Here is a 25,568-nt window from a genome sequence, read left to right as displayed (position 1 = left end):
GCTTATTGTTGACGTTGAAATAATGGTTGTAAATGAACTTTAGAGCCAATTTGGTATTTAAATTAGTAGTTTAAAAGACAATAGTTTTATCATGATGATATATGGAACTACTGTACCGTTCACCACAGACAACCCTGTCTTGAGACTCTTTGGCTTTTGCTGTCTTAAGAAAAGGGAAAAAGGGAATGCTTTAATGAATATAATCAGTCACCAGAGGGGCACTACTCTTGCAACACCGGTGAAGGATTTTCACTAAGATGAGCTATGTTTTGTTGATCTGCAAGAACAGGGTAATAAAGACTGTTACATAATCGGTGAGAAGCTAGAAATCTGTTCTTGCTCCTAGGGTTGTCATTGACGTCAAACATTACATCATTTTGTTCTCGCAGCCCTAGTTTGGGAGTTCTCACAGCTTGTTCCCGGCTCATCAACTGAGTAGAACTTGTTCTCTTGGAGTGTCCGGCAACTATTCTGTGATTGGTCATAAAATTTGATTGGGTGTGGGTAATGCGGATAAGCGTAAATTATAACAGCCACTCTGTAACCGCTAATCTCATGGGTAGAGATCAGTGTACTGTGTAGATGCAGGCTGAATGAACACTGGCTAACATCTGAAAATAATAAGAAGAGTGGGTTCTCCCACAATGCTTAGCACATGTGACGTATTCAGTGTGAGGGCCCTATGCAGGCTTCCCCAGAGTTTGGCACTTGAGATTCTCGTGAAGTATAAATGGCTAAAATAAACTTTGTTGTTGTTCTTGCTCACCTCAAGAGCAAGTGTTTCCTGCAGAGTGTGTAAAAGAGAGAGTGTGAAACTTAAGAGCAACATAATAAGTTTCATTTCACAATTTGTTTCATATACACACAAATGAACACAAAAGTGACACAAAAGTCCACATATCACATGCCACTACGTGAGAAAGGACATTAAAATCATGCCCATCCGAGTTATTCGACACAGCCTTGCTCGTCACGGAGCCTCCATTTACATCAGCCCATATATCTGCGTTGAGTGTCATTGAACTGTGCTGTGGAACGGCACTTTAAACCCCACCGGGAACGAGCGCGACTCCCTCTTACTTCCAGCTATGCTGACAATTCCAGAAACGTCTAGCCTCATTTCACTCAGCCACGAGCCACCCTCCCATCATTTCCCCCCACATTCAACCAGAGTAAGGTTGGAAGTCATTTGTTTTTTTAAAAAAAAAAAAAAAAAATTATCTTATTTTATTCCCTTTTCTTTACTTTATTGCCTTCTCAGCAGTGAGCAGTGGATAAGAGGGTCTCCTTAATTTTTTGAAAATGCGACGCAATTATTATAGCACAAAGGAATAAGCCCGCATCACCCCTCACCTTTGCTGCGTCTTCGTCCTCTGTGCTGCTCCGTGTAAAACTTCATTTGGCTGTCTTCTTCAGGCTCCGACCCAGATTCCCCTTGAGGACCAAACACACCTCCGGTTGCTGGAAGTGACACAGAAGAAAAATAAATAAAGAAACAGAAGAAAAACAAATGTGAATCGATGAATCAGTGGGTAAAGTACATTTTGTTTTTTCAGCGTGTTTTTAGCAGATCCCACATGCTGTAACTCAACTCCAGCGCGCAGAACAGACCAACATATTTGCAGAAGGGTGACTGGAAAATATGGATCGACTGTCAGCTAATCAGATTTCAAACACCTCTGCATCCTTTCCTGTCCCTCCTCGTTTGATCTGAGGATAAATTGTCCGTCGTTGCAAAGTCTGAGAAGCTCAATTGTCAAATCAGATTGGGTCGCGTCCCCAGGGTGTGTGCACGTGTGAAAGTCTGCGCTCGAGTTTGAATGAAGTTGTAGAGGAGACGGTAAGAGGATTTGATTGCACTGCCTTGGCACAGCAACATCAAAACGCACACCCCTGCCGCAGTAAAACGCACAGGGGGTGGCGCAAAGTGAAAATTGTCAGGGATTTGCGGAGTGCTAAGCCATGGCAGGAGAAATAATTAATCTCAAATATGCGCGAATGGTTTTTAAACTGCATTCCACCAACTTTGATAAAATGTACAGGAGAGAGCTTCTGCTGAATGTGTTTGTTATTGGAGTTTTCAGGTGTGATTGAGGCTTTGTCATGAAAGAAATGCCTCATGAAAATATGAGCTGTCTGATTTCTTAAGCGCCCTGCGCTTGTGTAACCCCCAGCATCGCAGTGATTACACTTCCTAAGCTGGCGTGGAGGAGGATAAAGGACAGAAAGGAAAATCAATGATTATTTGTGTCTATGAAGAAGCGTCTGAGAAGAAATTCTTCTCATGCAGACAATAAATAAATTAGAGAGGCTGTATTGTGCTTTTTTTTTTGGCTTTTGTCCTTGCCCTTTTGTCTGTTCTTTTTATTTTTTTATTTTTGTGTGTGTGTGTGTGTTCCGTGTACAAAGTTACAAAAAAAAAACAAGCTTCATGTCCAAAAGAGCTCTCCCACAAAAAAAAATAAAAAAATGTATTTCTCACTTACGTCCATACGTAACACATTTGCATGATGTGAGCTAGCCGCTAGTTTGGAATGCCCTCAAACCGTAGATGCCGTTTTATCCAGACCAAAGGCTGTGGAGAATAGATTAAAGTGCAGAATAACAGGATGAAATTTATTTTGATGGCTGTTACTTAGCCGTACAAATCCACACCCACAAGTACAGATGGGTTGAGTTGAGCATTTAGTCTTTAGCTAAGCTTTATGAACAAAAGGGTAACGATTACAAGCTTCACTTCCAAAGTGCCGTCACTTAAAAGATTTTGGTAATTGTCTTTCCGTGGTACACAAGAGAAAAAAAAGACATGTCGCGCAACTGAGACGAAGGGGTTGTACCGAGCGTAAAATACAGTGTGGACTCAGATGAGGGCTCACTTGTGGAGCACTTAAGAAACAGCACGCGTTAATGTGTAAAGTTACGATGACTTTTACTTTATTCCTCTCCTTTAATGGGTTGATAGAGGCCACTGAAGTGGCCGATCGATGCAACGGCATAGCATTGTGTGTAAACTCGTACCAGATGGCAGGAAGCCAGCAAAAATGTTCAGTAGAGAATTTGCGTCCTAATGGTCCTGCGCCGGATGACCAATGAAAGAACCATGAGTGAACAAACAATGAGCACTATAATAAAAAGACGCAACGGTCAATTTGACCTTTGGGTCTGTAAAAAATCAACACAACCTATTACAATACACAACAAAAAGTTACAATATATATAATGATGATGATAATGATTTTTTTGACACAACTGATTGAAAAGTCGTCCTTGAAAAACTGTTCTAAATAACATTCACACATATGCCAGGTCAAAGCGTTTCCTTACTATTATTAGTTTATTGAATTCGGACAATGCACATTAATCAACATTGATGCATTAGCCATCAGTGTAAATGTGTCTGCCTTAGCACAAATGCAAAATTTCAGCCGTAGTCCCAAGGCAGGTACACAACACAGACACAGAAGACTTTAAAACAACAATCGACAATTACAGCACCAGACACAGACAGACAATGCCAAAATGAACCAATAAAAAACACAGAAATGGACAATATTATGACTAAAAATATTAATGGACCAAAGACCTGGCTATGTGAGTACATTTCTGATTTATTTTTAACCACCGATTTATTTATTTTTTAAAGTAAGTAGTTGTCAGATGAGTGGCGGTAACTTGTTCCAGGAATGTGTTCCTCTTACAGATAAGACCATTTGGGAGAATTTAGTTCTACGCCTCGGTACATTACAGTCACCTCTAGTCAGAGCTCTCATTCTTCGTCCTTCAGTGTTTTTTCTTTGAATGAATTCATTCATTGGTGTGTGAGGGGGAACCTTTTAAAACGTTGACAATGAGACAGACATCCATAAAGATTTGGTAGCTGTCTAGATCAAGAATATTACACTTTTGATTACACTTACTATGAAAATGGAGAGGTTTTTAACTGCCTTCTTGAAGACTGACATCACCTACACCTACATCTACAGTTATATGATACCACACTTAGATAAGACCAAAGATTAAAAGACCAAAGTGTGTGAGCCAACCTGTTTTCAAACTCTGTTAGAAAATATACCCCCAGCACTTCATCACAACTGGCTTTCGGGTGAAAGGATCAAACTCAGGAAAAAAAAAACAAAAACATATGTCTTGTAAGGTAAGACAACAAGTATCAAAAGCACAAACAAAATGTTCTGGTTTTACTCAAGATACGATGGTGTGTTCTGAAGCGAACGTAGCTGGAAGAGAATATTTTTCTCTGAGGCAAGACTGTACCAAGTTACAGTATTGTCGACAAGACAGGGTGAAGGCACGGGGAAATGTTTGAAGGTCAAAAGAGAATATTTTGGAAGCTTGTACGCTGACAAGGGCAAATGAATAAACAATGAAAATAGTAATTGTAGCTTGTGGCTGAAGACACAGGAATATAGATACATCATGAAGTGGTACACAACAGATGCCCTGTCAGACTATTTTTTATCACTGTAGAATCGGTTATTTTCTTACAAAATTCACATCACTCTTATTACAAATAAATTATTGCCAAAGACAGAGCAACATATTCCTCGTTCAGTCGACAGCCGTAATTCTTCCACCGGACAAACGCATGAGCAACGCCAGGTGAAATAGCTTCTCTTACTCACTTCATAAACATTTTGTCATAGCTCGTGAAAATTTGCCCGCACCATAAAGATTTCAGACGTGATTAAAAGTTCTATTAAGTCTGTGTAAAAAGTGCGCGCGGGAAAAAGCTGCAGTCATTCTTTTGGTCCGGTGCACTTAAACAGGTCCAGAGTCGAGTTGGATTTCCAGTGGCGGTGTTTGGAGAGTGAAGGCGAGGCAATGTGGTGTAAAATTGGCTCTGAATTTATGCATCGTGTTAGAACACGCCCGCAGAGGTGGGAGATGGAGAAAAGACGGAGTGAGAGGAGGAGAAAATACAAGGACGGCATCACTGGTCTGCCTTGTTGAAGAAAGGAGGTTATTTTTTTATATATATATATCTAATCAGGAACAGTAGCACACAGCCAGTCTGTCTTTGAAATATTCTTACAGGGATGTAGTTTTTTTCCCAGTAAGATGAAAAACTAACTTTATATTTTATATGGCAGATATGAATAATAATATCTGAATCTTCTCTACATATTGGAACTGTATTTTCATTGTTCCTTTTTACTAAATATAACTCTGGCGGTCTTTATTGCGCTGAATATATTTTGTGACAGTGTGTTAAAAGTGGAGCGAAAACTATTTTAGAGAGTTTAAAATGTTTCTGAAGATCATCCAGCTGGAAGCATTTCAACTTATCCAGGTTGCACCATATTTAAAATTACTACAAGTTATTCCATACCAGTTCTTACCAGCTGTTTCTTTCTTGGAATCCAAGACATACAAGATTGGCTAACTTCTTGCAGCATCTGACACAACCCTAACCCTAACCCTAACCTTAACCCTAACCAAGTTTGGTCCTGTTTTTCAATAAAAGCCAAAGTTAAAGTCATTCTTTAATGAATAATCAGCACTTTTATGTTTCTTAGACATGTTCATAAAACAAAAGTGAGCTAGCTTATCAGATAGTTGCAAATGTGAGGGAACTGATGCGTAAAATGTAGTATGGAAGTAGCGTGTTACTGCCTTTAGTATTTACAGCTGCTTCTCCATCTCCGCAACTTTTGAATTGATTGTTATGGATCAATAAAGAATCAATAAGGGTAACTAAGGAGGTTTGGAGATACAGACATTTGCATGACTCCCGTTCCGCGAAATTTAAGCTGAAAGTTTGCCATTGTTGAAAGTGAAGCAGGAAGTAGAAACAAAAATTAGCCCGACTTGCAAAAAAGACGCAGCGCCGACAAGTGCATTTGTGACCAAACTAACAACAATTAAAGTGCATCACAAATTAAATTTGCCCTTGCTAACCTGTGTGACATTGGCATATGTTTTTTGTTTGATTTATTTTTATTTTTTTACTAAAGTATGGACTAAAGATTCAGTCTCCTTTAGCTGCTACATAAACTGGAGATGTGCTGACATAGCACCACTCATTAATGAAATGAAATCATTCCAGAACATTTACCAGGAAAACCGTTTCATTGTTATTCATGAGGGCTTTGTTAAATCAGAGCAGTTGAGATAAATTCATGCACTTATAACGAGAAATAGATGGAATGAAATAAAAAAAATGGATAAAATGAAAAAAAATATATAAATGAATAAATAACTGTACCAAAATGTAAATGAATTATCAAGGGAGAACAATTTTCACACTGCATTAGAAGCTCAGTGAACAACAAAATCAATTTCAAGTTTAATAACTACACACACACACGGATATCGCTTTTATTCAGTGCTCTCTTTTTTTCTTGCTTTGTTTTGGAAATTAAGTCTTGCTCCCCATCACCTTTTGTCTGCAGCTACTCATATTCGAACAAAAAAAGATGATCGGATTACCCTTTCCCATCAAATCCGTTCTCCGGAAAGGAAATCGGAAGGATATAGTCGAGGCTTGCATTCCCTGTCATTTCCATGGTCTTTCCCTTTAAATACATGGTTGCCGTAAAGGACAGGGTAACATTTCACTGATCACATGCAGTCTGGAAAATAAGTCATCTAATACGCTTGTGCACAGGTTTTTAGTGTGAACTGTGCTTGCAAAACACACACACACACACAACATTACACCTAAAACACAGGGCAAAACTATAGAAATGTGACCCTTGGTCGTTTCTGTGTTTTTTTTTAGCTTCTCTCTCTCTTCCACCATATTTTCTGCATTAGTAGTCATAGTAGTAGTTCATCTTGCATCCCTCTCCCTCTCCCTCAGCAGTAATACTACCTTCAGAACCGTGTCCCATCAAAATATAAACAGCCCAAACACTAAGGCTAAACTCTGGAATGCATGTACTACAAAATCCAATTACTATACACATTTTTACCTTCCATTTCGCAGTCTTGAAGTCCATTACAAAATTCTAGACCCCCCCTGATTTCTTACAATACGATGCATATAAATAACCCACTACTTTTAATCTCAACCCATGCCATATCTGTTCTCACCTATGTGCATTCAGTACCTGGAACACAGGAAGAATGGATCCTTTCTTGAAATTTTATACTATTCATTACAGTGTTCACCTTTGTTTTAGTAAGGCAAAGGCAACTGCTGCCACCGATAACAATCCCCTCTCGGAGATGACGACAGCTGTGTGAAAATAGATATGATCTCAGACTATAAAATCCCATAATACGATATCAGCGGGTCATAGACAAGAGTGGATCCTTGTTTTGCCAAATATAATTTGCTGTTGCAAGGTAGTGCACAATACAAACATTACGCGGAGGCAAAGTGGGCAACGGTGGCTAGGGTTACATTTATTTTTGGCCTCCAAAAAAAAAAAAAAATGTCAGCCTCCAAACGAGGAAGAAACTTTCAAATAATTACTCTTCACATGTTTACCAATCAAGTACAGTGCTGACCACTCCTCCGCATAGTCTACGCATATATGGATCCGCCTTTTTTTTGGCCTGTACGGTCAAAGAAAGTGATGTGGCGAACATACAATGTTAATGAAATTTGGGAATTTGTCACAATTGAAGGTAAAAAACAAAACAAAAAAAATGTAGGTATCCAATGTGTGCAGGCAATGTCAGCTTTTCTTCATAGAGGGAGGGGACGGCAACAAGGGCTTGTACTTGCTAAAGCATGAGATAGAGCTTTGGTTGATTAAAATCTTTGGTAGACTAGACATGTTTTATTTATATATATATATATTATTTTGTTTTATAGTTTTCCCCCACAAATTTAAATTTCTTTAAATAATTAACATTACACTAACACGAATCCAACATATTTTAACCATATTTCAGTCAATATTACATATTACAGCATGTTACACGCTGACTGTCAGGTTCCAAGAGCCTATTCACTCCCCAGGTAAAATCCCAGAGGCATGCTGCAGTATTAGCAGAAGAAAAGCTAACAGTGAATGTGGAACACATGTAGGGGTCCATATTTAATCTCTCCATCAGTTTGGGGGTCCTTGGCCTGAAAATTGTTGAAGATCCTTGATCCAAAATGTAGTACTAGGCGTACCAGTGAGCTAAGAGACAGAGAGTGAAGCCGAGGCTAGTATTGTCTCTAGAGAGATTTTAATTCTGTGCTGGCGACCATCTGTCAGCCACATAGCGATGGATGATGAGCAAATGGCTTTATATTCAGATTGGGCCTTTGTGCACTTCAGCATTTATCTTACATCTAATTTCATTACGTGTGCGCTATTCGATCAATTTTGAGAATACGCCTACTCATATAGATTGCAACTAGGCAAGCAGACAGAAGTCAGAGCAATATGTAAAAATAAGACAAGAAGAGGGGAAAGAAGACACAAATAAAAAAAATAAAGTAAAACAAGCTGCAGGGAAATAGCAAGTGGGATGGCACAATTATCCACCGAAACAAGAATGAAGTGATTTGGTGATAAAAGGGGTTTGGGGTGGGGGAGGGGGGCACTTAGTGTGACAAGCAAAGCACACACATGAGCTTAAGAGGGAACAGCGAGTCCACAGGAGAGAGAATGATGTGCTGGTTTGTAATCTTTCCTGTAGTCAGAATGATTAGCGAGATGAGCGGTTATGGGAGAGCCGGGAGTTGAGGTGATGTTTTCAGACCGAACTGTAAAAGCTAATAATCCTCTGCACAGAAGGAGGGCACACCACACACTAGTAGTGCTGTGATACTGTTGTACGTTGCACCGGCATGAAAAAACAATAAAGCCGACATGTAAATGAGACAATAACGGAAAAAGATTTGGAGAAAGGAAAGGTACTTTTACCATGTATATTACCTCTTACTTACACACACTTGCTTGTTTATACACTTCATATGTGAAGAGCACACCTGGATTTTTACTGCAACTACAGTAAAGTTTGATGGATCAGAATGATCAACCCAACGTCACCAGAAATACAAACATAGTTGGGGATTTTTTTTTAAGAAGATTGAAACATATGACGTGAAAACGGTGCAGAAGTTTATTATAGATCAGAAATGTTTGTCATCTTTAACATGAAAGGGTCACTTTTAAGACAAATCATGTTTTCTATTATTACTACTATTACTACCACCACTACTGTGCTGGGCTTAAAGGACAATAACCTATTTAATTTGCGTCTATTGTGCCAGTACTGCTTTCAGATCTAACGGTGAGTGAAAGGCAACAGAGCTTATACTGAAGAGCCTGTTTTAGGTAGAATGAAGAAGCACGTGGGCTTTAGCATGTCCTTCAAGATAAGTTTGCAAATATTTTCTCCAAATTCTTTGTATTTTAACAAGCTTGTATCAGACAGTTGCACAGTTACAGCTGATGTCATTATTTGATCAAAAGAAACATAACTGGCAACAAGTTCCAACAATCAAATAGGGCGACTTTCTAAGACCGACTTTAACATTTTTCACCCGTCTCAGACAGGTCGAACATTTGATTAATGTATGGAGAAATATTGCACAGTTTCATCAAAAAAGACATAATTAGTAGCGACTCTGGCTAAAACATGCAAGCAGACAATGAAATACAGATGCAACAACATGTGACTCTCAAATCTGTCGCAAACTATTTGATTTCACGAATTACATGAGATCATTTCCGTGGTGCAAGACATTTGTCTCTTGTTATCTGAGGCTAATTTAATGCAACCAATGTAATGAAAAAAAACAAGAGTACGGTAATTATAGGCTAAACTGATGTACAGAGAAATAAGAAGCTGAACAAATATAATTATACATTATATACATTAGGTAAAAATGCATTTGGCCCGTCACTGAAAGTGCAAAGAAAGCTAAGAATAACAGTGTATGAATTGTTCAGTACATTATATTGGTGTCATCAGTTAAGTCCAGTTGCCAGGAGATGCATTTAAAGAAAATACTTATAATTACGTATTACATATAATGGAATTACAGTTTGACCTGTGCATGTGTTGCATCTAATAGGGCTCACTGGACAGACTTAATTTTAACCAACCAACCAATATTTATCCTTTTACACGAAAAAAAAGGGTTACGTGTCACTTTCCCAGAATATCGCCCGCATAATTGCACGGACATGTGAATCAATAGAGGCATGAGAAGGTGTGGCGGCTGTGAGCGGACTGACCTTTCATAGGTTAAGAGTGCACTTGTCAGTGGGAAAAAAACAGAAGTGAAAGGAAAATAGTACGTCAGTGCCACAGCTAATTTGCACCTGCTGCCATGCGCGCTGACAGGTTTGTGCGTTTGGATAACCTTGCGTTCATTAAAACTGTAAGCATGCGTCCGTACTCTCATTCACTCCATGCAAATGTGCCCACGTGGCACCAGTGTGACTTCCTGTGACTCCCTGAGCAAGACAAATTGGTCTGACTTACAGCTGCTACACTTAAATGTCAGCTTGCATGCGCATACTGTAAATTGAGCGCTCCGTATTTCTGGAGGTGGATACTACTTGCGCTTTGTGCCCGGCATTCCATGTACGTCTGTGATTATGCGTTCATGAGTAAATTAAGCTGACAGCAACACTGGTGCCCACATGGCTCAGCAACTGGGAATGACGTTAACTCACAGCTGTATTCAGCAGTTGGGCTTTCTGACACCAACATGTTAAGTATTTCCAACTCAATGTGAACCGGCATCTACATTCAAACAACAAGTAAAAGTATGCAAATGTGCCATTTATAATGCACAAGGCAGCATCTGAGAGGCTGCAAGACCAAATGATCATTGAGTTGTATTTCAAAACACTATTAAAAATGTATGTGAGCAGATCTAACGTTTGCAACACAATCGCATCCGCTGAAATACAAAAAAGCACAATCAAGCACCTCTACTGACAAGAAGTGTCATCACTTCCTACCTTGGACAGAAAACAATTACCACCTGCCCTGGTGGTGCGGCAATTAAAGTTCTGAAGTTCTTGCAAGGATCAGGATCGAAAATGAAGGCCCGAAGCATTTCAGTCTGCACATGAGCAAAGGGATTCGACACGGTAAATCGCGAAATTAGAGAAACATGACTGGAACTGGAGGTAGAATTTGTGATTTATTTTCGTCTTCGTGCCGGCCCCAGCCTGTCTATGTTTTAAGTGGAATCTGCATAATGGTGCAGGAATCCCCAAAGATCCGTAATGATGGTCTGGCTCTTCTTGTGTCTGTCAGTCTCTTGTTCATTTCTTTCTTATGTCTCCTGCTGCTATGACGCCCAACCAAAAATATTCCAAATCAATACTGTTTCATACTGCGGTTGGACATTATATGCTAAGAGCTGAGCACGCATGCGCATACACAATACTATAAACCACCTAGGCATGCTGACAAGTTATTACTGAGGGCATCACTGCATAAGCGCTGCTGACACATTTTACAGTCAAAATTTACAAGTTGCTACCTGTTAAGAGGGGAGAGAAATGACTTGAAAAGGTGAGGCTTAACAAGGCACCACTTGGCATTTGTACTCAAGTGGCTGCAGTGTTTGTATACTCATCTCCTTATTTATTTATTTTTTTTTATTGTATCACATCGCCATCAAGAACACACTTGCAAATTTGGACCTAATAAGCTAATGGCGTTGCGTAAGGAGACCACTCAGAGATTTTTTAGATATGCGATTGCTGAAAAGGCAGTGACAGGCTGTTAAAAGTCATTTTAAACGAAGGTCTTTGGCTCCCTGTGGTATGCTGTTTCCTCACCTGTTATCCACCAGCTTTTGCAGTGGCAAAATGATGAAAGGTTGTATAGGGTGGCACTGCAATTATCCTAATTGGAATATTTAAAAGGATTATTGTCTTTACAAATAGCAGTCGTGTCAGTATCTTCATATGAGAAAACACTCTAGTGTTCAGTTAATTGCAGTGAAAGAAAAGAAACGGGGGAAAGAGGCGCAGGTTATGACATCTTACAACGTATGTGTACATATGCATGACAATTACAGGGTTTCTGCTTCCTTTTGAAAAACATCTCAAGGTTTTCTCCTTTCAACATTGTCCAACATGAAAATATCACATCAATGTCCTGGCTGTCAGCCAGTTTATTGTTGAGTCTATAATCCTTCCTTGAAATGAGTTTCATTTTATCTGTAGAATAAGAAGAACTTCTTGGCCGTTTCTTGTATTTGATCCTTCCTGACCGGAGACTAAGAGTTCATAGAATCTTGGTTACATTAGTAACTTGTTTTTCGGCCAAAGGCATAAGGCAGTGTCAACAACTCCCTTTCGATGTTCAAGGTTTCTCTGGCAAGTAATCATCATTGACTGATGCAAAAGCTATTGCTGTGTGACAGAGTGGAAATATGGCAACAAACACGACATTACAGTGAAATACAAAGAATTTGTGACCCTAATTAGCTTAATCTTGCTTGAATATGATGGTTATATGTTGTATCTGGAATTCCTTACCATAACTCAAAAGGTATTTTCCTAAGGTGTGTACATGAAGCAAGAACTGAAGGCCCTTTTAAGCTTGTTACTCTGCAAAAAAGCGCAAAATTGGTTCTCTCTCCTAGGGCTGTGAGAACAAGAACAAATTTTGGTCTGGCCAGGTAATTTATACTTCATAGGAAACTCAAGTGCTGAACTCCAGGGAAGTCCTCACAGGGCTCTCCTACTCCATCAGTCACACATGCTAAACAAGGGAGACGGACGATGAGACGCCATGTCGGTCGGATCACAGCATTCATTCAGCATGCAACCACACAAAGTATGCCGATCTCTACCCAGGAGATATTAGCTGCAAATATTAGCACCTGTCAGCTTGCAGAGTGGCTGCTAGCACTTCCGTTTTTTACGCATTAACCACACCCACTCCATTTTCTGCCCGATCATAGAATACTTGCTGGACACACCATGGTAAAAAGCTCTCCCTGGTTGATGTCGTGAATAAAATGACAACATTCAACAACTTCTTACTTCTCACAGAATATGCAACAGCCTTTAGAAATGGTTTTAGGTTAAAGAGTACCTTTAACCCTCTTGAACAAGTGTAAGAACATTTTAAAAAGCATTTTAAGAAGCACAATCATCCACACGTTTATTGTTTATCTGTTGATCTGATTAAAAATGTCGATATACATATTTTTGGACTGACATAAACCTTGATATATTTCAAGTTCTGTTAGCTGTGTTGTTTGTCAGATGCTTAAATAGTCAGTCTAAGAGAGAAAAGGAGAAAGAATAAAATTCACTATAGATGAGCTGCATATTCATAATGCTTGAGCAGCCTCTGTCTCTTTATTTTTTTAATGTGAGAGTTATACAACTTAGATTGCTGCCGCGAGCAGCAATCAAAGTTGACTTTAATACACCGACTTCCACAGAGTGACATGAATTATAAAGGGAACCAAGTTAAAACTGTGGGCTTTTGCTGCTTCATTTTCACACTGAATTATACCTCAAGCGTGTGCTCCTGTTGTTTGAATTACAGAGATCCAGGCTTTCTGCTGAATGTCTGTTTTTAACATATAGCAAGTCTTCGGAAAACGGCTGAGCATCGAGAGTTGCTCAAGAGCGTATTTAGCAACAGCTTCAATGCCAAGGGCTCTTAGTAATGCTCTCAGAACGCGTCTGCTGTAAAATCAATGATTATTGCAAAACAGGGCCCTCGTCTTCAGGCTTCTCGGTGCCTTAGCTCTTTTTTTGTTTTTACAAGGTGGGAAAGAGAGTGAAGTTCTGTTTAGGACAGTCTGTTAATGTCTGCCTCACATTTAGTTAAAAGGCCAGGGTGGAATGCGGCTACAATAACAAGTGATTCCTGCATGGGCTTGATAAAATACATCTTAAAGTAAGAAGGCGGCAGATAAAAGAAGGCTGCGAATTACTGACACAGCTGGTTTCAAGGGACAAACCTAGAAATTAAATAGAAAGCAGCCAAAATGTATGCACGTTGCCGTCAATGAACCTTGCTCGATTGTTTTGGTAGTAGGCAAGGCCATTTGTAATATTACTTTCCATGGAGGTTTGGTTTTGTCATTCAGCCTCTTATTTTTTTTTCTTTTCTCTCAACAACAAAATAACTGTACATATAATAAAGAAAATGTTCACTTCCCGAAACCACTTGCTTCCTGAATATTGATGCTACTGCTGAAGGCAACATCAAAGAATATCCCCCATACCCCTATGAGTAAACGTATCAATGAATGTGGTCAGGATTAAGTAGACAGATTCCAGCCAAAGGTGGGCGTTAAAGAATAATTCTAACTTTGGTCCAAGTAAATTTAACAGCTTCAACCTTGGATGCCTGTACTTGGTTTTAAAAAAAAATACTTGAATATGGAGCATTCACATACAGCCAGAAGTTACACTCTCTTTTAAGGTGATTCACTTCTCTGAATAAACTAATAAATATTGTTCCACATCATTAAGTGAGTGACTGCTGCAGCTTACAACACTTTGCATGCAGGCATCAGGCATTTGCTTATAGGGAAATTGTAGAGTTGTTCTCATGTAAATGAGTCCAAATGAGACCATCTTCCTCCCACCTTCCCTTGTTGCTCCTCTTTCGCCTTCTAGCCCTACTTACGCATGCAAAACTAACAGTTTTGCTGCCTATGTGTTGAAGCAAAGTCAATAACCGCTTGAATTATAAGTCAGCTGTCAATTACTACAAGGACATATTTACATTCACAAATTAATTTCATGCTTCATGAGTAAAAAAAACAAAAAAAAAAAAAACAGACATAAACACATAAACACTGGCTAGAGTGGCAGCGGATCGTCTCTAGCAGCTGTGCTGGTCAGGCAGCTGGAAGCATCGGACACCGGTGCAGGACACGATGGTGAGCTGGCATATGGTGAATACTGATGAAGGGCTTGGTTCACACAGCACAGTGTGCTCGAAATAACAGATAAATGTGGATCTAACATGCAGTGGCTCTCCGAGGAAAGCAGCTAGATTGTTAAATGCAGATTAGTCAACTAGTTTTTTGTGTGCATTATCCATAGGGAAGGGTGCCTGGTTTAAGAAGCAGTAGGACTCGTCGTAAAACTGTTCTTGCTTGGCACAATAGAAGACCGGAGCTGAAGAAAACTGACATGTAATGATATTACTGGAACTGTGTGAACAATGTGAAGAAGTTCCATTGTCAAATTGTGTAACATGCTGGTTGTCCTACCGTTTTTACAAAGTAAGATAGTCAACCCTGGGGATCTGAGAATTGTGAATAGGAATATAAGCTATGCAGGCATCATTTGGTTATAATGGCAGCATTTATGATAAGAATTTCACAAGACCCTTAATATAACTTACAACTTTTAAAATTGTAGTTACTGTATATGGGCTGACAATATTCACAATGCATCTCCGCAAGTTTTACTGTAACTGCCTATGATGCTTAAAATAAAATTCTGGGCTTCTTAATTAGGCAAAGACCTAATTAATGGAGTTAGTGTAGACTGCAGTGATCAGCAACTGTGGGAAAACAAGTAACAAATACATTGCAAATTAGGAGACATAAAAACACACACACACACACGTATATACACTGGCCAAAAAAAAATTAAAATTCACCACTGGGATTTAACTAGCCAAATAAGTATGAGCCTCCAATTGGACAATTACTGCTTTCAGCTGGCAACATGTTATTTAACCCCAACTGCCGCAATGAGTATCTCCTCATTTCTTAAACGACCATGTCAAAACACACATCCGGTGGTCGTGGAAAAGATATTAAGTCTTTTTTGAGAAGGGTCAAATCATTGGCATGCATCAAGCAGAGAAAAATATTTAAGGAGGCTGTAGAAACTACTAAAATTGGGTCGGACAGTGGGGAATCATCGAAATGTGGTCGTGAAAAAATCCTGATTGATTGTGACTGGCATCTGTTAAAGGTTTGGTGAAATCAAATCGAAGAAAAACAACAGTGGAACTCAGGGCTATGTTTAATAGTGAAAGTAAGAGCACTTCCACACGTACAATATGAAGCGAACTCAAGGGACTGGGACTAAACTGCTGTGTAGCCTTAAGAAAACCACTAATCAGTGAGGCTAACTGGTAAAAAAGGCTTCAATTTGCCAGGGAGCATAAAGTTTGGACTGTGGAGCAATGGTAGAAGGCCGTGTGATCTGATGGGGCATCAGGGTAAGAAGAGAGCAGATGAAGCGGTGCACCCATCACACCTAGGGTCTACTGTACAAGCCTGTGGGGGCGGTGCTATGATCTGGGGTTGCTGCAGTTGCTCATGTCTAGATGAGGTCAGCTGACTACTCGAATACACTGAATGACCAGGTCATTCCAGCAATGGAGTTTTTCTTCCCTTATGGCACAGGCATATTCCAAGGCGACAATGACAGGATTCATGGGGCTCAAATACTGAAAGGGTGTTTCAGGGAGCATGAGACATCATTTTCACAGATGGATTGGCCACCACAGAGTCCACACCTGAACCCCATTCAGAATCTGTGGGATGTGCCGGAGAAAGCCTTGCACAGTGGTCAGACTCTCCCATCATACAAGATCTCGGTGAAAAATTCTTGCAACTCTGGATGGAAATAAATCTTGCAACACTGCAGAAGCTTATCGAAACAACGGCAATGCTGTATACAACGTTAAAGTCGGTCCAGTGAAATATTAGAGTGTGTGACCATATTTATATGTTATGTTTAAACAAAAACAATTTGGATAACAATGCGGCGACATTTTACTTATTCAACTGACTTATTTAAAAGCAATTCGCTGTTATAGACAGTGACTAAATGATTATGCAGGGCCTTTACAGAGGATTCATTTTGGTCAGACGGCTTCACAGATCACTGTGTGATCTCTTTGGTTGTCTGTTTTGTTTCAGTCCGTCTAGGTCCTTCACACACAAAATGCACTGCTATGACTTGGCAGTAGATCAGCTCTACGGCCTGTTGTAGAGAAGCCCTGGGGCTGCAGACCCACAGCTGTAATCACTGTGTTTTGTCTGCAGCAAAGATTGAAGACTGCTGAAAGTGGAGCTGAGCACAGAATGAACTCAAGAACCGTCGAACACAAACTCTCTCTCTCTCTCTCACACACACACACACTCCCACACCCACACACACACTGATGACAGCAGAGAAACTACTTTCATGTGCTACTTCAAAGCATCAATTAAACAGGAGAAAACCTAGATAATAACCATAAGGTTATCCACATCGTAATGAGCCAATGTATTCGTTGTGACACATCAAAAACACTACCACCGCTTCTAGCCAGCACATGGAAATGCATTAACACCACAGTGGGGGAATAGAATGCACAGCGGTGCATGCAAATAACAGAGGACGCTTTTTAAGGACAGCTCTTAATATTTTTGCAAAACCACGATGTCTTTTCACTTAGTAATGTTTATGCAAAGGTGCCCACAGCAGAACAATGAAGGTTACAAATAGTTTACATCAGGAGAATGCAGATTTTGCTTTATATTTTAAGGTAGAGCAGTCCCTATATGCCAAAAAAAAAAACTTATGATCCTCACATAAAGAATATCATGCAGTACAAAAGAAACATTTTCATCCATTAAAAGTTTCTTGCAGACTACAGGTTTGACCAACAGCTGAAAGACAGCCTCTTAACATCCAGACTCCCTTTGGAGGGAAGGGAGGCAGCTCTCGGCACTCCATTTCCACATCATTAGATGCGGTGTTCACAAGGCACATTCAGGGGGATTGAAGAAGTACAAAAGAAAGGGCTTATGTGTGCATCTCATTGCAGGGTTGTACTCGACAATAGAACAAAACAAGAAAAGCAGTCTCTCTCTCGCCTATCTTTTCATGACATGAGCAAGTTGATGACACGTAGTCTCTGACAGCATAATGCAACCACATTTCTCTGGCAGGAAAGAGGCGGTAGATTGGGCAGTTCACTGACTTCACACCGTTGTGTCTGCAAAGCGAGTGGCCTCAATAGCACTGCCCATTGTACGGACCGAATGTGGCAGGCGAATTTGTGTTGGTTTTCTGTGCTAGATGTGGATTTGGATGGGGAACGGTCAGGACGCTAAAAATAATAACCTAAAAAGTAAAAGATCTGAATGAATCACAAGTTTTTAAAGTCGACTATGTGTGGTGAAAGTCGAGTCTACATTGACTAGAAAGTAGGGCTGGGGGGTATAGACACATGTTGTGACTGTGTCACTGCGAGGCGTGGTGAAGATGGAAAGGTCCGAACAACGAAGAGGCAGAACGAGAGCTGTCCCCTGGCTAAAGCTGTCTCCCCAAAAGTGTCCCCAATTTTAGCTTTTTGAATGAGAAAAAAAAATAAATAATATATATGATGTATATTGTGCACAGACTACAAATGTAATGGTAGTCAGTCCCGCTGCTATTGACATTACAGACACAGCAGTATAAATATGTTTAAATATGAATAAATATGTAAATTAAATTAAACCATAATGGCCCGTTTCTTCATTTCACTGGATTGTCCCTGGATTTACACATCAGCACGCAGTGCTAACACAGGGCTATGCAAACCTGTTTTACTACTAGTGTGGGATCATTCTACAATAATTACTCATCATCACACTAAAATCGACCATCCTTAGTCAATCTACTGCATTATTTCCTCTCTCAACCATTACAAATTGTTGTGAACACCTGATTATGCATGATTAATACTTTAAGACAATGAAATACTTTGAGACAATGAAATCAAAGCAAATAGGTAGAAGCCTACTATTGGATAATTACTGCATGGGCGATTATCTTGTAGCTGGCAACGAGTTATTTAACCTGACTAGCTTCTTATTTCTTAAACCGCTGTTAGTCTGTTAGAGATGGGTCAAATCATTGGCATGCACCAAGCAGAGAAAACATCTAAGGTTGCTCTGCTAGCAGCAGCGGAAGCCTTTTCAGATGTGTACTTCTCCTGTCAGTGGTTTTAATGTTGTGGCTGGCATATGTATTTATCATCAAACGAAATTCCACTTACATGAGCAAGACATACATGAGCATGAGCAACACGAGAGTAGGTTATGCTATCTGAATTAGAGAGATTAGAGAGGAAAATTTACATCTGCCCCACAAGCTGCTAAATTCAAAATGTTTTGACCAATCAAAATGTTTCTCTGTAGTCCCGGCTCTTACCAATTTTGGCAAAATGTGGCTTGGCATTTTAGGTAATCATATAGCTATCCTTTCGTCAATGAGGTAAATGTGTAAAAGAACACTTAATGGTTATTTAAAACCGTTTCCAAGGTTCATATATTTTATTATCATTAGAAGTTTCATGGCCCGTTGACTCTACAACGAGAGAACCTACGCTCGAGCCAACATTTTTCTGGGAGTCCAGGTATAAGAAGATCGTGCTAAGAGAAACTAGGGCAAAACGCTGCATGTTGACAGGAAAGGAATGTCCCCGCAAAGCAATATTCCAACATGCAGGCTGCTGGACACCAGGAGAAGAGCTGATGAACAGCTGCGGGGCTTAGCTGAGCGGACATAACTGCCGCTGTAGTTTTCCAGTTGGTTAGATATTCAGTTTCTCGTAATATACTGTAAGTGCACATGAAATTAACCACTATGGGGAGGAAACAAATCCAGTTTCAGCTGATGTCCAGGCACTGGATATGTAACATGTTTCCATTCTCCTTCTCCTATTTATGTTCTGTGTCCCATTCCTAAGAAGATTCTCTGAACTCCAGACAGCTCTGAGGCTGGCAGTGATTGACCATTAGTGGCATATTTTCTTTCTTCTCCATCTCCCAGGCTTCAAGCAGGGGGGAAAAAAATGTTGTGTGTGCTGCTCGATGCTGACGCCACACATACCATATTCTTACACTACCTGCTGTTTCTCCTCCCACTCAGACAGCGAGGACAATTGCTTCACTCTTGTGCAGACTAGCCGGCCGCCTGTGTTCTTGATATTGGCGCGTTAACTCCCTAATCCTCGGTTTTGCACATCATCAGCATGGTACAAAAATTGACTAAAGTGATAATAGCATCGTTCTAGCTGGTTATTCAAAGAAACTGGAAAAAAAAGGAAGAATGCAAGCTTTTTATTATGTGTAGGCAGGAGTGGCAGGCTGGAAAGGTATCTAAAGATCCTAGCCCTGGTCCCTGTCGGGGTAAGAGAAGACGAGTATTGTGTAGCTCAGTTTATTCTCTTCAAGAGGTGGATCAGCTGTATTTCATGTTGGCTAACAATCACAATAGGTGGTCCCATCATGCGTATGCGTGACAGCCGGCTCAGACCGACCACTTCTTGTCACTTCTCATAACCCACATCCGAGATGTCTCGTCTGTGTCACCTGGTTAGATCTGCATAATATGGATTTCCGCTTAACTGGGTCAAATTTCTTTAATGCTCCCAGGAGTTTGTGTTACACTGCCAAAACCGCTTGACAGTTAAGAAGAAAAGGAAAATGCAACAGGGCCCAAGCTCGATTTGATCTATTTCCACACAGATGTTGGTATGCAAATATACATGAAGGTTAATTATTGACAACACAATATATAAGCATAGATGATGCACAAACAAAAATGCAAATCACAGTCTGGAGAAGAACATGCACCAGCTTAGCCGTTATAAACTTTTCTAATGGATGTATGTCTGTGAAGGTTCTCCAGGCCATGGTATACCTAACAACGTCAACACTAAAGGCAACTGGACTTGTTAACGGAAACAACTCAAGCAAGTTTCCGATGGGATACACACACAGATGTTCCTATTTAAACCTCAACTCCCCACCAGTCCCTCAAGTGCAGTTTATACTACGTAACCTACGCACGTAGAATACACTGGAGCGAGCCATTTATACCTGGCTCACTCTTTAAAAACATCACCCAAACGCTAGTAGGTGCTTTGTCTTTTTTACAAGTTGAGTTTACTTTTGTTTACACTTCCTGCTTCACTGTCAACAATGGCGACCGAAGCGTTCGACAAAATTTCTTCTAAGACAGTCCTCCAAATGCATGTATCTCAGACCCTCCTCAGTTTATCTTTTACTCGATGTGTTTCAACATTATCCAAAACAACCAATTCCAAAACTGTGGGGGATGGAGAAGCACCTGGAAGTAGTAAAGCGGAAATACGCTATTACCAAGTGGACCAATCACAGCTCTTGTGATCTGCATCGCCGTGAAGTAGTTACATTTCTGGAGAGGTGGAAGAAACTCTATTTTGGATTTGTCTAATGGACTCATACTTCATAGGGAACTTCCAATGCATTCATTTCCTTTATGGAGCAATGAGCTTTAGGGTCTGTACTCCAACAAATTGAGTTTACTCCTCATATTAAATACTTGTCCCAGTAGTTTGTAGTACTGGCCAACACCTTTAAAGTCAAGACACATTTTAACCTCTAATTGGAGGCCCTAAAAGGAGACTCTCTTATTGTTAACTACAGTGGACATTTTCAAATCATATATTTGCATAATAAGCATGGGTTTAATAGTAAAGGCATCCTTTGCTCAGATGGCCTGAACAAGCTTCCTGGTCATTTTAAAGAGTTGCTTTAGATTCTATTACAGAGAATACCTCTACCACCGCGCTGTGTGGTGGGAACAGCTTATAATTTCAACATAATTAAGCATGCATAATTTGCAAAACATCTCAGTGCTCTTGTAGTATTTTGCCTCCCGCAGTAACAGATGACACTGAAAAAGATGATAGTAAGTTATTCTGTCAAGGATTGGTAAACTTGTCTCATTTTAATGTTAATTTATCACTGGTCACAATAGCATGACCGGCAACACAGCCTTTTTTTTTTTTTTTACAACATGTCTGATTAAAATTATTGGAAATGTTCCAGGTAATGAGCTGTATTTATTGCTGGTGTCAGTGGTGCCACGTTTCAAAATTGCACAGGGCATATTTTGCACATGGGTGAAACTGAACTCCCAAATTATATTTAATGAAACAGAAAGCCAAACAGAGTAGGCTGACAGCAATTATCCAAAAAATCCTAAACACTAAACTGCAAAGGTTAAGTTTCAAATGCGCTGAAGAATTACTAGAGTCTCCTAGATCCGAATCTAATTAATACCTTAATAGTTTTATAGACAAACCACAAGCAGGTAAATGCAACCGTATTCTGTAGATCAGACACAGGGGCACTGACAGTGTTAAACATGCAAGACGAGAGTCTGAGTGGTGAATATGCAAATGAAAGCATGCTCATTCACAAATCATCTGACTACGACAACATACACTTTCTCTGCTATTCTTCATGTGACTAAATGCCAGCCACATCTGGCGTCTACATTAGCTTCATGACGTAAATCAAAACAATCTACATATTAATGCATTTCCCAGTAATCAGATGGGACGTGTAATGTTCGACCATAAATAACTACATGAAATAAAGTACGTGTCAAATGATATATTGTCTGATATATTATCATAGTAGGTTAGAGGTTGTATATTATCGCGTGTGCTGGAACATGTAGATGACGATCTGTATCTGTATATATGCCTGAATTAAATGATCATATGTGCTGAAAGCTATTTCTGGTTAATATATGGCAATGAAGTAAATGATACATTGTAACTTAATGTAAAGCAAGCTATACTATCATTTTCAGTCGGCTTATTAGTCATATCAGCCATAACTTTAAAAACACTGACAGGAGAAGTTAATGACATTTACCATATTGTGACAATACAGTGTTCTGCTGGAAATGTCTTGGAGCTGGCAATCATGTGGATGTTACTTAGACATGTACCATCCACCTAGACTAGACCAGACACCCCCACCCCATAGTCAGCCTTTATGGCAACAGCCACCCCCTGCAGCCTGATACAGGCACAAACACAAAAATGGTTTAGGGTTAACTCAACTCAAAAAACATGAAAAACAGCATAAGGCGTTGACCTGGCCTCCTAATTCCCTAGATCCCAAATGGATCAAGTATCTGTGGGTTGCACTGGATGCCCTTCCTTTCAACCCATAGGACCCAAAGGCCCCCGCTAACCACATTCTGTTGCCAGACACCGCAGGACAACCTCAGAAGGCCCATGTGCATTCTCTGATGAGTCTGAATGGTTTGGGAAGCACACGGGAGGTCTACAGAATATTAGGAATATTAGATTAGCATATTGTTCCTAATGGATTTCCAAAATAATAACATGCGATCATCCACTAGGGGGTTTCTCAATCCAAACGAAGACAAAAAGGCATAGACTGAGGATATTGTAAAGTACTGTGGGCTCACGAGAGTCCTTATCAGCTCTACCATTACTGCTGTAAATCTCTGATGTCTTATGTGACTCATGCAGAAATTATGTTTAAGTATGAGGCAGTGCATTGAAATTTATTCAAATTTAGCTTTCAGTCAAATATAATAGTAGAGTATTATCTAGCTAACTTTATTCAGGAAATTACATTATGGTGCAGCACAGCGCTGTTATCATTGGTCAATCACACCAAAAATGACTTTGAGTGTGTTGAGGAGAACATTCAGACATTATAAATCACCTTGCTAGTGCGGCCTGTGACATTCTGCCAACAGTTTTTCGGCTGACTTTTTTTTTTTTTGTCCTACCTCTTGTGTGGCTGGGGACCCTCCGGCGGCCTGTCGACGAGCTGTGCATGACATGCTGGTAGTGAGACATGTCTGTTGGCGTGTTGGGAACGCGGAAACTGTCCTGGAACCTCTGCATCAAATCCTCTACCGACTCTGTGTTTGGGTCAATGGCTGTGAGAAAGAGATGCAAAGTGAAAATGGCAGCCATGTCATGAGGCTTTAAAGTCAAAATCGTTTCGTAAACACTGACATACACCCAAGATATTGGGGGGAAAATAAGAAATCCATACACAGATACAAACAGGAACATATCCAAATATAGCCTGCCTTTTATCTTTTATCTTTTTTAGGATGAGAGACTAGATGATATGCATCATAAACCACTAGGCTGTCCCATTTAGACCCTGTAAAAACAGCACCATCTTATTTTGTCTATTCTATTTTTTTGTTGTTGTTGTTTTTTTTTCCTGGCCTTTAAATGATTCCATCAATTCAATATTGCCTCATCTCTACAGGGATCCTGCCAACACTTCCCCTGATGGCTCAGTCTCACTCTTCCTGATGAATGACTCCAAAACAACTGGCTGAGGGGGAAGAAAGGAGGCTAGAGAAAGAGACGGGTTTGCTTTTCCCTTTTCCTCACACACAGAATGTTAGCAAAGAGAAGTCAGACCTGTCTAGATAGTTCTGGCTCATTTGCACAGGTTAAAAGACTAATTATCACAATCCGGCACATCCGAGAAGGTAGAAAAGTAGATATCTGAATGTGATAATAATATCAAAATATGTGCATATAAAATGTATGTATAACGTACCTCTAGTCGCTGTTAAGCTTGTCACATACTCCGTGAGAAGTGACAAATTTGTTTTCACTGCTAGGAAAAAGTTCATTCTGGCCAGGTAATTTATACTTCACACAAAACTCAAGTGTCGGACTCCGGGGAAGTCCTCACAGGGCCCTCCTAGTGCTGTTTATATCACTCAGCCCAGGCATTGTGGGACAAACGGGAGACGAATGACAAGGTACTTATTATTTTCGGATGCCGGCTAGTTGTTTTTAACGACCTTGTCCACTGGATCACGCTGTTCATTTAGCACGCACCCATACACAGTATGCTAAACTCAACCCAGGAGAGATTGGCGGTCATGCAACGAATAGCATTGGGGAGCTCAAAGAGCGGCCGCTAGCATTTCCACTTTTCCGCATTAAGCAAAGTTCTGCCCAGTTGACATGTCGAGCACTAGATGCAACACATTTTGTTGTTTCAGCGCTAGGCACGAGAAAAACTTCTCATGGAACAAGTAACAGCCTCACCGCCTTTACTTCACATTGCTTTATCGGATATGGCTTAGACATTCAATCTAGAAGCAAGGATTTGTGCTATATCTGCAAGTAAAGCACAGGCTTGGACAGCTGAGGTTTCGGCCCACTTGAAGAACTGTGAAAACAGCTTTGTCCCCTAACTTAGAGCAAGTATAGCCATCTCTAAACGACGGGGCCATTCATCACTCCAACCACCAGCACCCCCCACCTATCATCGTCATCTTTTGATCTGTCAGTCTGGCTGTGAGGTGTACTCTACCCATGAATAATGGTGATGTGTTGCTCCCAGTGGATGTTCATCACGCATGCCAATGAGCATGCCGTAGCAGAGGAAGAAGCAGATGAGGGAGGACAAGGGTGAAAATGAAGAGGCAGACGTAGTCGCGCTGTTTTGGATATTATAAATGCAATCATTAACAGAGACATATATAGTATTATCCTTGCAACAACACATATTTGTTCATATTCATTTGTGTCTAAACTCAATTTGCCATGGTTATTGTTTTGTTACAGAGACATTCTGTCAGTATTTCTACTGAAATTGGACCCCACTACCTGATACAACAGATGATGCAAAGTGACCATGACCTCACTGGGGAGACATATGTTGGCTTAAGCCCACCCCTCGAAGGCTGCTTTACTTTTTTGAAGTAGCAAGTGATTTGCAAGTTCAACAAAAAGTCGTCACTGTTGTTTGCTTTTTCAGTATTCCTCAGACATTGTGTTTTTTTTTGTCTAGAAATCCTCATATCCCCTGACAGAGTCTCATGTGTGTTCTGGCTTTGAGCCGCCATGCA

General features: G+C 40.2%; 1 protein-coding gene across 1 annotated transcript in view; it reads right to left on the bottom strand.

Annotated features, from left to right (window-relative positions):
• The window catches only part of LOC124996430 (astrotactin-2-like), a 259,132-nt gene that overhangs the window by 137,026 nt on the left and 96,538 nt on the right, over window positions 1-25,568 (bottom strand). Inside the window, exons 4-5 of the mRNA XM_047569442.1 lie at window positions 23,466-23,618; window positions 1,354-1,461 (exon numbers count right to left, since the gene is read on the bottom strand). Coding sequence (XP_047425398.1) covers window positions 1,354-1,461; window positions 23,466-23,618 — 261 coding nt within the window. The remainder of the gene's footprint in view (window positions 1-1,353; window positions 1,462-23,465; window positions 23,619-25,568) is intronic.

Source organism: Mugil cephalus, chromosome 19, assembly GCF_022458985.1.
Source record: "Mugil cephalus isolate CIBA_MC_2020 chromosome 19, CIBA_Mcephalus_1.1, whole genome shotgun sequence".
Lineage (NCBI taxonomy): Eukaryota > Metazoa > Chordata > Actinopteri > Mugiliformes > Mugilidae > Mugil > Mugil cephalus.
This window is presented reverse-complemented; position numbering and strand designations above follow the sequence as displayed.